The sequence below is a fragment of the Onthophagus taurus genome, chromosome 1, assembly GCF_036711975.1.
Source record: "Onthophagus taurus isolate NC chromosome 1, IU_Otau_3.0, whole genome shotgun sequence".
Classification (NCBI taxonomy): domain Eukaryota; kingdom Metazoa; phylum Arthropoda; class Insecta; order Coleoptera; family Scarabaeidae; genus Onthophagus; species Onthophagus taurus.
Window position 1 is genome coordinate 1,264,546 of NC_091966.1, and position 19,518 is coordinate 1,284,063.

Here is a 19,518-nt window from a genome sequence, read left to right on the forward strand (position 1 = left end):
GTTGATTGGTGTGAATCAAAATGGTTCTAATCGACTAAAAACATCTGTAAGATACATAACGATGATAAAAGAATACAAATAATTAACTTTGATATATTTTTAAGTATTTTTAAAATATAGAGAAATAGAAAAAGCTTGTTGGTGTGTGTCAAAATGATTTTAATAACTTTTAAACAACTTTAGGTTACTTAACAACGATAATGCATGTTCATACAAGTATATTTGATGTTTTCCAGAAAATTCAAAAACTTTAGAATATGGAAAAAGTTGATTGGTGTGAATCGAAATGGTTCTAATCGATTAAAAACATCTGTAAGATACATAACGATGATAAAAGAATACGAATAATTAACTTTGATATATTTTTAAGTATTTTTAAAATATAGAGAAATAGAAAAAGCTTGTTGGTGTGTGTCAAAATGATTTTAATCACTTTTAAACAACTTTAGGTTACTTAACAACGATAATGCATGTTCATACAAGTATATTTGATGTTTTCCAGAAAATTCAGAAACTTTAGAATATAGAAAAAGTTGATTGGTGTGAATCGAAATGGTTCTAATCGATTAAAAACATCTGTAAGATACATAACGATGATAAAAGAATACAAATAATTAACTTTGATATATTTTTAAGTATTTTTAAAATATAGAGAAATAGAAAAAGCTTGTTGGTGTGTGTCAAAGTGATTTTAATCACTTTTAAACAACTTTAGGTTATTTAACAACGATAATGCATGTTCATACAAGTATATTTGATGTTTTCCAGAAAGTTCAAAAACTTTAGAATATGGAAAAAGTTGATTGGTGTGAATCGAAATGGTTCTAATCGATTAAAAACATCTGTAAGATACATAACGATGATAAAAGAATACAAATAATTAACATTGATATATTTTTAAGTATTTTTAAAATATAGAGAAATAGAAAAAGCTTGTTGGTGTGTGTCAAAATAATTTTAATCACTTTTAAACAACTTTAGGTTACTTAACAACGATAAGGCATGTTCATACAAGTATATTTGATGTTTTCCAGAAAATTCAAAAACTTTAGAGTATGGAAAAAGTTGATTGGTGTGAATCGAAATGGTTCTAATCGATTAAAAACATCTGTAAGATACATAACGATGATAAAAGAATACAAATAATTAACTTTGATATAATTTTAAGTATTTCTAAAATATAGAGAAATAGAAAAAGCTTGTTGGTGTGTGTCAAAATGATTTTAATCACTTTTAAACAACTTTAGGTTATTTAACAACGATAAGGGATGTTCATACAAGTATATTTGATGTTTTCCAGAAAATTCAAAAACTTTAGAATATGGAAAAAGTTGATTGGTGTGAATCGAAATGGTTCTAATCGATTAAAAACATCTGTAAGATACATAACGATGATAAAAGAATACAAATAATTAACTTTGATATATTTTTAAGTATTTTTAAAATATAGAGAAATAGAAAAAGCTTGTTGGTGTGTGTCAAAATGATTTTAATCACTTTTAAACAACTTTAGGTTACTTAACAACGATAATGCATGTTCATACAAGTATATTTGATGTTTTCCAGAAAATTCAAAAACTTTAGAATATGGAAAAAGTTGATTGGTGTGAATCGAAATGGTTCTAATCGATTAAAAACATCTGTAAGATACATAACGATGATAAAAGAATACAAATAATTAACTTTGATATATCTTTAAGTATTTGTAAAATATAGAGAAATAGAAAAAGCTTGTTGGTGTGTGTCAAAATGATTTTAATCACTTTTAAACAACTTTAGGTTACTTAACAACGATAATGCATGTTCATACAAGTATATTTGATGTTTTCCAGAAAATTCAAAAACTTTAGAATATGGAAAAAGTTGATTGGTGTGAATCGAAATGGTTCTAATCGATTAAAAACATCTGTAAGATACATAACGATGATAAAAGAATACAAATAATTAACATTGATATATTTTTAAGTATTTTTAAAATATAGAGAAATAGAAAAAGCTTGTTGGTGTGTGTCAAAATGATTTTAATCACTTTTAAACAACTTTAGGTTATTTAACAACGATAATGCATGTTCATACAAGTATATTTGATGTTTTCCAAAAAATTCAAAAACTTTAGGATATGGAAAAAGTTGATTGGTGCGAATCGAAATGGTTCTAATCGATTAAAAACATCTGTAAGATACATAACGATGATAAAAGAATACAAATAATTAACTTTGATATATTTTTAAGTATTTTTAAAATATAGAGAAATAGAAAAAGCTTGTTGGTGTGTGTCAAAATGATTTTAATCACTTTTAAACAACTTTAGGTTACTTAACAACGATAATGCATGTTCATACAAGTATATTTGATGTTTTCCAGAAAATTCAAAAACTTTAGAATATGGAAAAAGTTGATTGGTGTGAATCGAAATGGTTCTAATCGATTAAAAACATCTGTAAGATACATAACGATGATAAAAGAATACAAATAATTAACTTTGATATATTTTTAAGTATTTTTAAAATATAGAGAAATAGAAAAAGCTTGTTGGTGTGTGTCAAAATGATTTTAATCACTTTTAAACAACTTTAGGTTACTTAACAACGATAATGCATGTTCATACAAGTATATTTGATGTTTTCCAGAAAATTCAAAAACTTTAGAATATGGAAAAAGTTGATTGGTGTGAATCGAAATGGTTCTAATCGATTAAAAACATCTGTAAGATACATAACGATGATAAAAGAATACAAATAATTAACTTTGATATATCTTTAAGTATTTGTAAAATATAGAGAAATAGAAAAAGCTTGTTGGTGTGTGTCAAAATGATTTTAATCACTTTTAAACAACTTTAGGTTACTTAACAACGATAATGCATGTTCATACAAGTATATTTGATGTTTTCCAGAAAATTCAAAAACTTTAGAATATGGAAAAAGTTGATTGGTGTGAATCGAAATGGTTCTAATCGATTAAAAACATCTGTAAGATACATAACGATGATAAAAGAATACAAATAATTAACATTGATATATTTTTAAGTATTTTTAAAATATAGAGAAATAGAAAAAGCTTGTTGGTGTGTGTCAAAATGATTTTAATCACTTTTAAACAACTTTAGGTTATTTAACAACGATAATGCATGTTCATACAAGTATATTTGATGTTTTCCAAAAAATTCAAAAACTTTAGGATATGGAAAAAGTTGATTGGTGCGAATCGAAATGGTTCTAATCGATTAAAAACATCTGTAAGATACATAACGATGATAAAAGAATACAAATAATTAACTTTGATATATTTTTAAATATTTTTAAAATATAGAGAAATAGAAAAAGCTTATTGGTGTGTGTCAAAGTGATTTTAATCACTTTTAAACAACTTTGGGTTACTTAACAACGATAATGCATGTTCATACAAGTATATTTGATGTTTTCCAGAAAATTCAAAAACTTTAGAATATGGAAAAAGTTGATTGGTGTGAATCGAAATGGTTCTAATCGATTAAAAACATCTGTAAGATACATAACGATGATAAAAGAATACAAATAATTAACTTTGATATATTTTTAAGTATTTTTAAAATATAGAGAAATAGAAAAAGCTTGTTGGTGTGTGTCAAAGTGATTTTAATCACTTTTAAACAACTTTAGGTTATTTAACAACGATAATGCATGTTCATACAAGTATATTTGATGTTTTCCAGAAAGTTCAAAAACTTTAGAATATGGAAAAAGTTGATTGGTGTGAATCGAAATGGTTCTAATCGATTAAAAACATCTGTAAGATACATAACGATGATAAAAGAATACAAATAATTAACTTTGATATATTTTTAAATATTTTTAAAATATAGAGAAATAGAAAAAGCTTGTTGGTGTGTGTCAAAATGATTTTAATCACTTTTAAACAACTTTAGGTTACTTAACAACGATAAGGCATGTTCATACAAGTATATTTGATGTTTTCCAGAAAATTCAAAAACTTTAGAATATGGAAAAAGTTGATTGGTGTGAATCGAAATGGTTCTAATCGATTAAAAACATCTGTAAGATACATAACGATGATAAAAGAACACAAATAATTAACTTTGATATATTTTTAAGTATTTGTAAAATATAGAGAAATAGAAAAAGCTTGTTGGTGTGTGTCAAAATGATTTTAATCACTTTTAAACAACTTTAGGTTATTTAACAACGATAAGGGATGTTCATACAAGTATATTTGATGTTTTCCAGAAAATTCAAAAACTTTAGAATATGGAAAAAGTTGATTGGTGCGAATCGAAATGAGTCTAATCGATTAAAAACATCTGTAAGATACATAACGATGATAAAAGAATACAAATAATTAACTTTGATATATTTTTAAGTATTTTTAAAATATAGGGAACTAGAAAAAGCTTGTTGGTGTGTGTCAAAATGATTTTAATCACTTTTGAACAACTTTAGGTTACTTAACAACGATAAGGCATGTTCATACAAGTATATTTGATGTCTTCCAGAAAATTCAAAAACTTTAGAATATGGAAAAAGTTGATTGGTGTGAATCGAAATGGTTCTAATCGATTAAAAACATCTGTAAGATACATAACGATGATAAAAGAATGCAAATAATTAACTTTGATATATTTTTAAGTATTTTTAAAATATAGAGAAATAGAAAAAGCTTGTTGGTGTGTGTCAAAATGATTTTAATCACTTTTAAACAACTTTAGGTTACTTAACAACGATAAGGCATGTTCATACAAGTATATTTGATGTTTTCCAGAAAATTCAAAAACTTTAGAATATGGAAAAAGTTTATTGGTGTGAATCGAAATGGTTCTAATCGATTAAAAACATCTGTAAGATACATAACGATGATAAAAGAACACAAATAATTAACTTTGATATATTTTTAAGTATTTTTAAAATATAGAGAAATAGAAAAAGCTTGTTGGTGTGTGTCAAAATGATTTTAATCACTTTTAAACAACTTTAGGTTATTTAACAACGATAAGGGATGTTCATACAAGTATATTTGATGTTTTCCAGAAAAATTCAAAAACTTTAGAATATGGAAAAAGTTGATTGGTGCGAATCGAAATGAGTCTAATCGATTAAAAACATCTGTAAGATACATAACGATGATAAAAGAATACAAATAATTAACTTTGATATATTTTTAAGTATTTTTAAAATATAGGGAACTAGAAAAAGCTTGTTGGTGTGTGTCAAAATGATTTTAATCACTTTTGAACAACTTTAGGTTACTTAACAACGATAAGGCATGTTCATACAAGTATATTTGATGTCTTCCAGAAAATTCAAAAACTTTAGAATATGGAAAAAGTTGATTGGTGTGAATCGAAATGGTTCTAATCGATTAAAAACATCTGTAAGATACATAACGATGATAAAAGAATGCAAATAATTAACTTTGATATATTTTTAAGTATTTTTAAAATATAGAGAAATAGAAAAAGCTTGTTGGTGTGTGTCAAAATGATTTTAATCACTTTTAAACAACTTTAGGTTACTTAACAACGATAAGGCATGTTCATACAAGTATATTTGATGTTTTCCAGAAAATTCAAAAACTTTAGAATATGGAAAAAGTTTATTGGTGTGAATCGAAATGGTTCTAATCGATTAAAAACATCTGTAAGATACATAACGATGATAAAAGAACACAAATAATTAACTTTGATATATTTTTAAGTATTTTTAAAATATAGAGAAATAGAAAAAGCTTGTTGGTGTGTGTCAAAATGATTTTAATCACTTTTAAACAACTTTAGGTTATTTAACAACGATAAGGGATGTTCATACAAGTATATTTGATGTTTTCCAGAAAATTCAAAAACTTTAGAATATGGAAAAAGTTGATTGGTGCGAATCGAAATGAGTCTAATCGATTAAAAACATCTGTAAGATACATAACGATGATAAAAGAATACAAATAATTAACTTTGATATATTTTTAAGTATTTTTAAAATATAGGGAACTAGAAAAAGCTTGTTGGTGTGTGTCAAAATGATTTTAATCACTTTTGAACAACTTTAGGTTACTTAACAACGATAAGGCATGTTCATACAAGTATATTTGATGTCTTCCAGAAAATTCAAAAACTTTAGAATATGGAAAAAGTTGATTGGTGTGAATCGAAATGGTTCTAATCGATTAAAAACATCTGTAAGATACATAACGATGATAAAAGAATACAAATAATTAACTTTGATATATTTTTAAGTGTTTGTAAAATATAGAGAAATAGAAAAAGCTTGTTGGTGTGTGTCAAAATGATTTTAATCACTTTTAAACAACTTTAGGTTATTTAACAACGATAAGGGATGTTCATACAAGTATATTGGATGTTTTCCAGAAAATTCAAAAACTTTAGAATATGGAAAAAGTTGATTGGTGTGAATCGAAATGGTTCTAATCGATTAAAAACATCTGTAAGATACATAACGATGATTAAAGAATACAAATAATTAACTTTGATATATTTTTAAGTATTTTTAAAATATAGAGAAATAGAAAAAGCTTGTTGGTGTGTGTCAAAATGATTTTAATCACTTTTAAACAACTTTAGGTTACTTAACGACGATAAGGCATGTTCATACAAGTATATTTGATGTTTTCCAGAAAATTCAAAAACTTTAGAATATGGAAAAAGCTGATTGGTGTGAATCGAAATGATTCTAATCGATTAAAAACATCTGTAAGATACATAACGATGATAAAAGAATACAAATAATTAACTTTGATATATTTTTAAGTATTTTTAAAATATAGAGAAATAGAAAAAGCTTGTTGGTGTGTGTCAAAATGATTTTAATCACTTTTGAACAACTTTAGGTTACTTAACAACGATAAGGCATGTTCATACAGGTATATTTGATGTCTTCCAGAAAATTCAAAAACTTTAGAATATGGAAAAAGTTGATTGGTGTGAATCGAAATGGTTCTAATCGATTAAAAACATCTGTAAGATACATAACGATGATAAAAGAATACAAATAATTAACTTTGATATATTTTTAAGTATTTTTAAAATATAGAGAAATAGAAAAAGCTTGTTGGTGTGTGTCAAAATGATTTTAATCACTTTTAAACAACTTTAGGTTATTTAACAACGATAAGGGATGTTCATACAAGTATATTGGATGTTTTCCAGAAAATTGAAAAACTTTAGAATATGGAAAAAGTTGATTGGTGTGAATCGAAATGATTCTAATCGATTAAAAATATCTGTAAGATATATAACAAAGATGAGAGAATACAAAAATAATTAACTTTGATTTTTTTTAAGTGTTGTAACTTGTTCTAAACAACTGTAGATTGTTGGATAAAGACAAAGTAAGTAAATAATAGTATATGGGTTGTTTTTCAGAAAATTTAATAGAAATGGAGCGAGATATTTAATTTAATTATAACTTTTAATTATATTTTTTAATATTCACAAAATATTATTAAATGGAAAATAAAAACGATTTATTGTTATAATTTTCCATTACATATTTTATTTTTCGTTATGATTAAGACTCCCAGAATTTGATATGAATTAAAAAAAAAACTTCGATAATCGTGAAACATAATTCATCATTGCGATATTTAACCCGTTCGGATTTCTGATTTCATTAGAAAAAATTTCTTTGTATTGTTCTTGTATGCGATAATAAAAATTCTCTCACGACTTTTCTGATATCCCCCCCCGAATAACCACGTTTTTCGATAATTTTTGGTATATAAACTCGATCCGACTGACCACTATTCAGTGTTAATTCACTCTCACCCTTTGATTTGTTTCCCATGCACAACGAGGTGTTCTTGTTGACCGTTTGGATGGTTGTAACTTTGGCTTTCCACGGTAAGTAATTTAAACAAAATAATAGTTTGTATTTATTAATATTATTAATATGTATTAGCTGGGGCTTCGCTCACCGAAGAAGATATTTTTCTGGAATATGAATCGGAGAGGAATTCTCAGACTGCGCAAATATAGCGCATGAATGTTGTAACCAAGGTATAATAGATGTTGAGAATTTGTAAACTCGGGTTTGTTTGATTTATCATAGATTTAAGTGTTACAAAAAATTTTTGTTCCTCAATACTTCAAAAACTCAAGTTTTCGAAGTTTTTGAGAAGCATAAATCTTTTGTAACACATATCTTTCGAAAAATCAAATTACAAATACATCCGTTATACTTTGGTTACAATATTCATGCGCTGCATTTGCGGGTTCTGAGAACCTCCTGTCCGTCTCACATTTCGGAAAAATGTCTGTTTCAGTAATCGAGACCACAGAATTTATGTTAATAGCATTAATAATATAAAAAAACTGTTTATTTAAAAATTATTTACCACGGAAAGCCACAGCTGCGATCATCTGAACGGTTAATAAAAACATCTTATTGAGTATGGGACCCAAAGCAAAGGATGAGTTACATTTAACACTTAATAGTGGGGCTTATACACCAAAAAATTACTGGTGTAACTTATCCACTACAAAAATTTGATCCCACATTCGAATATTTCTGCAAAGATAATCAATCAAGAGCAACCAACAATATCAAAATGGTGCTTCAAACTTTCGAGAAACAAGAAAAGGGGACTCTAAAAGAAGACCCGTTGATGAATTACAATATTTAACATCGCTGTCTATGAAAGAAGAAATCCACAAAGGAAAGAAGAGATTTAAGAATGTGTGTAACATTAAATTTGTGTAACACAAATTTGTAATTTGTGAATATTAAATAATTGTTTAAATATATTTTCTTAAATTTTGTATTTGGTTTTGAATTTTCAATATCCTTTCTATTTTATGAATATATTTTATGAATTATAATAAAAATTGCATTTATAAATTATCGAAACGTACAAGTTATAAGATATTTTTTATAACACAAAGAGGAATATATAACTGAAGAAATCAAATCGTATTCAGTAAATACAAATTAAAGGAACGATGAAGAACGAACAAAAAAATGTGGTAGGATTGATCGGTTCTAAGATTGTAAATTAAGAATAAATGAAAAGACTAAAACCAATTTATTTAATCCACTATTACGATTGCTCGCTGATTGAAGTATTTAGTATACAAATTAAATTATTTAATCATTTAACATTAACCTCCAATGGCTATGTGTTATACAACAAAAGGATCCTGATAGATCCCACTAATTGTGAGTTGAATTGAAAAGGCCCAATTCATTTCTAAGATGAATATGACAAGGATATGACACGTGGTCTTGACACGGTTATGCACTGCCCTCAAACCATTCTTTTATTGGAATCAAAATTTCCAACATGTTTCCCTCCTAATCTGCCTTTAGATAATTGTTATATTGAGATAATCGGACATAAATCTTAATTACAAGTAGGTGACTTAATTCACTTAACACAACTAAGGACTCCACAGTATTATACAAGTATATGTCCCTATATGCGACATTATATTATGTATTATGTTATACTAATTAATATCAATTTTCATCAAAATTTTAATATGTTGTCTGAATATTATTTGCGAAAATAAAGAAATGATTTATACATCAAATGAATGCTTAAAATATATTCTTTAAGGTGGAATATAACAGTCAATAATAACCTAATTATCTTTCCTTGAAAAAAGTTAATATGAAACATCTAATATTTTCACTTAACGCAATTAATGTTAAAAATGTCAAAACTTTAAAACATCGTCCAAACCTTATTTATAAATATAAAGAATTGATTTATATATCAAATGAAAGCTAAGAATATAATCTTTAAAACGGTATATAAGAATTAGTAATAATTTAATTATGTTTCCTTGAAATAAGATAATACTAAACATCCGATATTTTCACCGAACCCAAGTAATATTAAAAAATGACAAAACTTTAAAATATCGTCCAAACTTTATTTACAAAAATAAAGAATTAATTCATATATCAAATGAAAGCTTAGAATATAATCTTTAAGATGGTATATAACAATCAGTAATAATCTAATTATGTTTCTTTGAAATAAAATAATACTAAACATCCGATATTTTCAGCGAACCCAAGTAATATTAAAAAATGACAAAACTTTAAAACATCGTCCAAGCTTTATTTACAAAAATAAAGAATTAATTCATATATCAAATGAAAGCTAAGAATATAATCTTTAAGATGGTATATAAGAATTAGTAATAATTTAATTATGTTTCCTTGAAATAAGATAATACTAAACATCCGATATTTTCACCGAACCCACGTAATATTAAAAAATGACAAAACTTTAAAATATCGTCCAAACTTTATTTACAAAACTAAAGAATTAATTCATATATCAAATGAAAGCTAAGAATATAATCTTTAAGATAGTATATAAGAATTAGTAATAATTTAATTATGTTTCCTTGAAATAAGATAATACTAAACATCCGATATTTTCACCGAACCCACGTAATATTAAAAAATGACAAAACTTTAAAATATCGTCCAAACTTTATTTACAAAACTAAAGAATTAATTCATATATCAAATGAAAGCTAAGAATATAATCTTTAAGATAGTATATAAGAATTAATAATAATTTAATTATGTTTCCTTGAAATAAGATAATACTAAAGTTCCGATATTTTTACCGAACCCAAATAATATCAAAAAATGTCAAAACTTTAAAAAATCGTCCAAACGTAATTTATAAAAATAAAGAATTGATTCATATATCAAATAAAAGCTTAGAATATAATCTTTAAGATGGTATATAACAATCAGTAATAATCTAATTATGTTTCCTTGAAATAAGATAATACTAAACTTCCGATATTTGCAACTAACCCAAGTAATATTAAAAAATGTCAAAATTTTAATAAATCGTCCAAACGTAATTAATAAATATAAAGAATTGATTCATATATCAAATGAAAGCGTAGAACATCATCTTTAAGATGGTATATAACAATCAGTAATAATCTAATTATGTTTTCTTGAAATAAGATAATACTAGACTTCCGATATTTTCACCGAATCCAAATAATATTAAAAAAATGTCAAAACTTTAAAAAATCGTCGAAACGTAATTTCTAAATATAAAGAATTGATTTATATATCAAATGAAAGCTTAGAATATAATCTTTAAGATGGTACATAACAGACAATAATAACCTACTTATCTTTCCTTGAAAAAAGGTAATATGAAACATCTAATATTTTCACTTAACCCAATTAATGTTAAAAATGTCAAAACTTTAAAATATCGTCCAAATCTTATTTATAAATATAAAGAACTGATTTATATATCAAATGAAAGCGTACAATATAATCTTTAAGACGGTATATAAGAATTAGTAATAATTTAATTATGTTTCCTTGAAATAAGATAATACTAAACTTCCGATATTTTCACCGAACCCAAGTAATATTAAAAAATGACAAAACTTTAAAATATCGTCCAAACCTTATTTATAAATATAAAGAATTGATTTATATATCAAATGAAAGCGTACAATATAATCTTTAAGATGGTATATAACAATTAGTAGTAATTTAATTATGTTTTCTTGAAATAAGATAATACTAAACGTCCGATATTTTCACCGACCCAAATAATATTAAAAAATGACAAAACTTTAAAACATCGTCTACACTTTATTTATAAAAATAAAGAATTGGTTTATATATCAAATGAAAGCGTAGAATATAATCTTTAAGATGGTATATAACAATCAGTAATAATTTAATTATGTTACCTTGAAATAAGATAATACTAAACTTCCGATATTTTCACCGAACCCAAGTAATATTAAAAAATTAGAAAACTTTAAAATATCGTCCAAACTTTATTTATAAAAATAAAGAATTGATTCATATATCAAATGAAAGCTTAGAATATAATCTTTAAGATGGTATATAACAATCAGTAATAATCTAATTATGTTTCCTTGAAATAAGATAATACTAAACTTCCGATATTTTCACCGAACCCAAGTAATATTAAAAAATGACAAAACTTTAAAACATCGTCCAAACGTAATTAATAAAAATGAAGAATTGATTCATATATCAAATGAAAGCTTAGAATATAATCTTTAAGATGGTATATAACAATCAGTAATAATCTAATTATGTTTCCTTGAAATTAGATAATACTAAACTTCCGATATTTTCACCGACCCAAATAATATTAAAAAATGACAAAACTTTAAAACAGCGTCCAAACTTTATTTATAAAAATAAAGAATTGATTCATATATCAAATGAAAGCTTAGAATATAATCTTTCAGATGGTATATAACAATCAGTAATAATCTAATTATGTTTCCTTGAAATAAGATAATACTAAACTTCCGATATTTTCACCGAACCCAAGTAATATTAAAAAATAACAAAACTTTAAGACATCGTCCAAACTTTATTTATAAAAATAAAGAATTGATTCATATATCAAATGAAAGCTTAGAATATAATCTTTAAGATGGTATATAACAATCAGTAATAATCTAATTATGTTTCCTTGAAATAAGATAATACAAACTTCCGATATTTTCACAGAACCCAAGTAATATTAAAAAATGACAAAACTTTAAAACATCGTCCAAACTTTATTTATAAAAATAAAGAATTGATTCATATATCAAATGAAAGCTTAGAATATAATCTTTAAGATGGTATATAACAATCAGTAATAATCTAATTATGTTTCCTTGAAATAAGATAATACTAAACTTCCGATATTTTCACCGACCCAAATAATATTAAAAAATGACAAAACTTTAAAACAGCGTCCAAACTTTATTTATAAAAATAAAGAATTGATTCATATATTAAATAAAAGCTTAGAATATAATCTTTAAGATGGTATATAACAATCAGTAATAATCTAATTATGTTTTCTTGAAATAAGATAATACTAAACTTCCGATATTTTCACCGACCCAAATAATATTAAAAAATGACAAAACTTTAAAACATCTTCCAAACTTTATTTTTAAAAATAAAGACTTGATTTATATATCAAAAGAAAGCGTAGAATATAATCTTTAAGATGGTATATAATAATCAGTAATAATTTAATTATGTTTCCTTGAAATAAGATAATACTAAACTTCCGATATTTTCACCGAACCCAAGTAATATTAAAAAATGACAAAACTTTAAAATATCGTCCAAACATTATTTATAAAAATAAAGAATTGATTCATATATCAAATGAAAGCTTAGAATATAATCTTTAAGATGGTATATAACAAACAGTAATAATTTAATTATGTTTCCTTGAAATAAGATAATACTAAACATCCGACATTTTCACCGAACCCAAGTAATATTAAAAAATGACAAAACTTTAAAACATCGTCCACACTTTATTTATAAAAATAAAGAATTGATTTATATATCAAATGAAAGCTTAGAATATAATCTTTAAGATGGTATATAACGATCAGTAATAATCTAATTATATTTCATTATGTTTTTTTCACCTAACCCAAGTAATCTAAACCCAAATGTTTCTAGTTCTAGGTCTAATGTTAGTTCTAGTGACAGTGGAAGTGTAAAACTAGAGCTAATACTAGACCATTCGGGTTTAGCAGTCTTTAGAGACGTGTGGCTAAACCCAAATGATTCTAGTTCCAGGTATAGTGTTTGTTCTACATAATAACAGTGCTAGTGTAAAACTAATTTTTAATTGTTATTCAGCGCTAGATTGTTGTATATTTTTATTGAAGTAGTTAAAGGTTAAATATACGTATTAGAAAAGTACGTATATTAGATTATACAGTAGAACTAGAATCATTTGGGTTCTATGTCTAGTATTATTCTAGCTTTAATTGTTATTCAGCGTTAGATCGTGGTATATTTCTATTAAACGAAAACACTAGAACTTGAACCAGAAACATTCGGGTTTAGCTATGCGTCTCTTAAAACGGAAACTCAGAGTTACTCAGAGCTATGGTTATTGTATTCATATATTGAAAGTTACATGAAATTCCCCGTATAAGAATCGTTAATATCAGTTTTCTAGTCTGTCCAATTAATGTCAATACTGCCATCAATGTCCTATGATCTATTCGTCCTTTAAATACTATAATGTTCTCGCTATTCTTCTTTATTTATTAGACTGATACTTCCAGATTCTTTTTCAAATTCCTCAGATTTTTGATTACATTCCATGCTTGGAACACCCTCAATTCTTCCAAGCATCATCCCTCGGTCGAGGGGGTGAGTATAATATTGAAAGGTATTAAGATCAATGTTAAGTGAGATGATCAATAACCAGTTATGAACCAGATTGATAGTGGTTACATTAATATATGTCAGGAATGATATTGAGAGTAGTTAGGGACAATAGTAGGAGAAGATAAGAATAGGAATGAAGATTAACCTCGATAAATATAAAGGGCGATATTCTGAACAGTTAAGGACATATTTAATATTATAATTTATAATTCCTGATACATAATTTTGAAACACCTATATAATATTTTTCCAACTTACAAATAGCAATAAATAATAACATAATAAAAATAAAATAAATTAAAGAAAATTAAATAATTTACCTTTCATTCCAGTGTAATTTTTTGGTAGAGGTGGAATTGGCGGTGGAATATTTTCTTCGACACTTCTGCGTAAATTAACTTCCGAGATACTGTTCCGACGTAGTGGTGATATAACAAGCTTATCCTGCATAAAAAATTTCGTTAATACATTAAAACAAAAAGAATTAACTGATGTTAATTAATATGGGTTGCTTTATGTTATGCTAATTATTCAAATAATTAAGTACTTCTTTAGAAACAATGCTCGTGCTAAAACTGATTCAAATGAAAACATATATTTCAACAAAATGATTAAATCAAAAAGAAAGTATTTACAAAAGTAACAACATCGAATTCTAATAAATAAAATTATAATCTACATTGTTAAATAATAATAAACAATAATAATAAACGAATCTTAATCGTTACATACTTTACCTGTAAATAGAGATCACTCTGCGAATGAGACATGCAAGATGTTTTTGAAAGAAAATTTCGTTCAATAAGAATTAGATTCTAAAGCGAGATAAGCGAACTTACAAAAGCATGCGGTGCAAACGTTACACAAAGATACACATAAAAGTAAACTCAAAATTTCCTTACAAGGTCCTCTAGATCCAGAGCGTACAACGACTGTAAAAACATCAAGGTTTTGTATTAAAAAAATTTTGCCTCCTCCGTTGTAAGTTTATTATTATTTTCATTATCAATTAAATTATTCTTGTTAAACTTTTTTCCAAAATCCAAGTTTCATTGATAAAGCTTTATACAATTTTGCGATTAATCTTAATAAAACAAACAATATACCTTTGATTTAGTTTTGCTCTTCGGAGAGATCCTGGATAGAAATCCTTTACTTTGACTTGGCGGCGACGTCCCGGCGTTATCTTTTTTCTTCGTAAACATATCCGTAATAAATTTAGTAATACTTTTTCGCCTCTCGCGATCTTTCGATTTCTTCTCCTTCTTCTGATCGGTCAACAAATTAGGATCCGACTTACAAAACGACGTATTCCCAGTATTCTTTATCTCAACCGGTTTCAACGCTAAAGGACGGTTTATTTCCGAAACCGATTTCGTCCTCATCGGTAAAGATAACTCAACGTTCGGTCGAACCGGGCTTAACTTCAACGTTAAATCAACACTACTTTGTGTCACTTCACCGCCACTTTTCGATCGTCTAAACGAAGTGTTTCGTTTTAAAGTGTCGTTGTTGTATAATAACGAGTTTCTTCGTTCTCGATTAATAACTAAAGACTCGATACTATCTTGAATGTGGATATCTACGGTTTCGTTATCTTTTAGTTTTTTACAAGTTTTTTGGCGGAGTTTAACTAATTTATCTTCGGGGCTTAACCCGAGATCTTCATCGGAAAGGAGACGTACTCTCGCGCGCGCGTCTTGTTTGAATTTTTCCGCGGTGCGTTTCGCTTCGTCGCATTTCGTTCGAGGTGGGGCTTTTGGCGTTTTAAATTCATTGTTAATTTGGCTTACATCGGGTAATTTATCGGTTGTTGAAAGTTCTTTTTTGTAGATATTAGATTGCGATTTTTGTAGTGGGTTTATTGTTGATAATAAAACGTCCGGTGTTACTTGACTTGTAATTTCAGTCGTTGCTGATTTAGTAAGTTCAAATGGTCTTATAGGGCTAAAAGAATTCCTACTTCTTTTTTTACGTTCTAAAGATTTATTTTGAGCCTTCATTTTGTTCATGACCATTTCCTGTACTAATTTTTGGTTCAAATTGCGTTCTTTTTCAATTTCTTCTTTTTTATACAAAGTTGTTATTATTGGAAGCACGATTTGTGACGAAGAAATTTTCTTTTCTTCTTGTATTAAATCCGGTTTGATCACGTCGGGTTTACTTTTTCGACGAGTTTTACGTATATCTATAGAATCTCTAGCGTTACTAAATTCAATCTTTGATTGTAACCTTTGACAGTGTTCATCAAATTCTAAAGAAGGTAACTTATTTTCTAGATTTGTTGGTGTTTCTAATTCAGTCAAAACAGGAGTTATTTCTGGCTTAGAATCAGCTTTAATATCAATCACCTCATCCTCATTTGATTCTTTTATCGTTTCAATTTCAATATTTTCATTTTTTTCTGTTACTACTTTAACAGTTGAGTCACTACAAGTATTTTCTTCCGTTGTTGTTCCAGTTTCTACAACAACCAGACTATCATCATTTTTATCTTCTTCAATACCATTTTTCCCTTCATTTATTTCTTCATCTACATCTTTATTTATTTCATTATCAACCAAGCTTGTTATAACAACAGGATTTGCCGTTTCAACGATATTATTAACTAAAATAACAGGCGATAAGCTATCCTCAAGAAATTCATCATCGTTATGAAACTGAACGTACCCATTATTTTGTGTTGGGGCGTTATCATCGCTACTTTCAGTTCCGGTATCCATAAACTCAATATTCTCGATATTCAAGTTTAAAATATTAACGCATTCCGTTACAGGTTGTTTTTTCTCTTTATTTTTTGCACAAACATGCTCGATTTTAACTTTTTTAACAAATTTGTCTTTGGTTTTTGGGCTCATTTCGAAATCTACGTCTTCTAAATCATCGGAACCCATTCCGTCGCGGGCCCAATCTGATAATTCGGTTTCTGTTAAAGCCGCTTGATTGATATCTTCAGTTGAGGGGCTACTTCTCCCGCTTTTTAATGATTTACTTTCTTCTTTGTCTTCTTTTTCGAGTTTTTCTTTTACATGTAAGGCACTATGTTGCTCTGGTAAAATTGAGTCATTCATTTCCGGTAAAATCTTTGGTTGATTTAAAGTTTTCTTTTCCCCATTAATTGATTTTGGGACGTCTAATTTCCTGTTAACATCTACAACGTTTAAGCTATCAAATTCTTCGTTTAAAATCGCCCCAGAATCATCGTGTACTTCCAACCTTGGGATATTATTAACGGTTGATTTTGAAGTTATGTTAACATCTAACTCTGAATCTGTCGATGAAAGACTATCAACATACTTCTCTTTATCTTTTTTATTTTTCTCCCAATCGATTACAGGGACTATAATACTTTTTTCATGAACAGGACTCCTTGGGCGCCCCTCCGTTTCGTTAACTTTCAAAATTTCTTCATCTAAACTCGATTTAGTTTCGGGGACGCAACTTGTACTCGCACATTTTGTAATTTCTAATAAACCATTTAAACTTGGCGATTTTAATTCAACCGTAGGCGACGTTTTGTCTTTACCAAAAATATTCGGCCCACCAAAAATAGGAGATAAAGGCGACGTTCTTTCGTTTAATCTATTACAAAAAACTTGCATACTCGCGCTTATTTCGGGCGCTGGCTTCAACAATTTCTGACAATCGCTTATATTTGTATGAAACGATTTAAATTTCGAATCCAACGTCGAAGCACTACCCGATTTTTGAATATTCCCCGCCGTATTAACCTCTCCCAATAAATATTTCTTTTTCAATTCCAACGACACTTTAGTTGCTATACCACCGGTGCTTTGCGTGCGATTCAACGAGTAACCCTCGTTTTTAGCGAAGAGTGAAATCGGTGGCGGTTTTCTTATAACCGGCGACGGAATCAACGGTGTAAATTTCAGTTCGATATCTTTACTTTTTTGGGCCCTACCGTTGTTGTTGGTCGGCCCTTGTAAAACTGAGGACTTCACCTGTACTTTTTTCGGTAAACCGGATCCACGAGTCTTTGTCACGAACTGATCGAACATCTTTTTGGGCGCCTCCCGAGTTGGTGTTGGTTCGTCGTGCGCAAATTCCGAATCGGTTGAAATTTCCGTTGCAGAATTTTGTATTTCGCTGGATGATTCTGATGAGGATTCGCAAGAAGCAATCTGGAAATTATAAAAATTAATTGTGGTTTTGAATGGGTTATTTAATATTGTAGATAGATTTATGGTTTATTTTTAATGTAAATAAAAAGACATGCAAACATTTTTTTAGGTAAGATTTAAACCATTCATTATAATGAAAATTAAGTAAAAAATTAAATTAAATAATGAAATTAATAGAAATGTAGATATATTCGTTGTCGGTGTTGAGAACGCTGATTCATAATGATTAATTGAGTCATTGGTGCAAGACAGAACAAGTCATTGGAGCAAGAAGATTGGAAACATATTTTATAGTGGCTCATATCAAATGATGTACTCATATTTCAGTAGCTTTGTTTCCATTATTTGACATGTGCGACTAAAAATTTGAATTTCAAATCAGTTAGAACCTGTCAAATCATTTGTACAAGTCTATTATAGGCGAGTTTTAGATAGCAATAACGGGATATGCATCTTATATAATGCCTCCAGAAGTGTCACACCAATTCTTATACAAAATTTGTCGATATCTTCTCGTTTCTGACCCCTTTTAAAGTCGTTAGGAATTCACTTGAGAATCTAATCGAATTGCAGTACATGAAGTAATATTATTATCGTTGGAAGGATTACCAGCTTGTAATTAAGTTTCTCCAAAAGCTATGATTAAAATTTTTTGGGTTGGTCATCCAGAGGTGAACCCTTTTTACAATTGAAAGATCTATGTGGACATATTCGAACCTTTCACTTGAAGAGTTAAACTAAACTCAGTAAGTGCTGAGCTCGCTGATACTGGTAGCAATTGCTCTAATTTCGACTGTGATGGTTGATGAAATGAATTAAAAACTGCCCGTCTAAACGGACGTAATTGGGTATGGAAATGTCGTCTTCAGGTTCAATATCGAATGATTTGGAATTTGATTGGAATGCCACCAATATCTCGAAGTCCAGCTGCAGGTGGTAATACAGAGATACACGTGAGGATATTCGCTTCAAGGTTGCTAACCGTTTTAGTTAACGGATCTATCGTTGTAAGAAAAATAGAGGATCTTTCGTTGCAATATAATCCTACCATGGGTTGAACACTTCAGATTAACAGGAAGCATTGCAAAAAAAGACCGCGAGGCCTATAATAAGTGCCATAACACCAGAACATATCGCCAGAGTGTTAGGGCCGATTTACATCAGACGAGCGAATGCTCATTCTATCCCCA

At 27.6% G+C, this 19,518-nt stretch overlaps 1 protein-coding gene and 1 long non-coding RNA gene across 15 annotated transcripts in view; one reads left to right on the forward strand and one right to left on the reverse strand.

Annotated features, from left to right (window-relative positions):
- The window catches only part of LOC111416895 (Molecule interacting with CasL), a 105,499-nt gene that overhangs the window by 1,850 nt on the left and 84,131 nt on the right, over positions 1 to 19,518 (reverse strand). For 13 of the 14 annotated variants that reach the window (XM_071194007.1, XM_071194006.1, XM_071194000.1 and 10 more), the window contains 3 exons: positions 15,293 to 18,328; positions 15,089 to 15,118; positions 14,507 to 14,630 (listed from right to left, as the gene is read on the reverse strand). In XM_071194007.1, coding sequence (XP_071050108.1) covers positions 14,507 to 14,630; positions 15,089 to 15,118; positions 15,293 to 18,328 — 3,190 coding nt within the window. The remainder of the gene's footprint in view (positions 1 to 14,506; positions 14,631 to 15,088; positions 15,119 to 15,292; positions 18,329 to 19,518) is intronic. The other variant, XM_071193996.1, reaches the window with a different exon arrangement.
- On the forward strand, positions 7,686 to 8,764 carry LOC139428936 (uncharacterized). The gene is made up of 2 exons (XR_011639618.1): positions 7,686 to 7,846; positions 8,350 to 8,764. It is a non-coding gene; the product is annotated as an uncharacterized lncRNA (long non-coding RNA).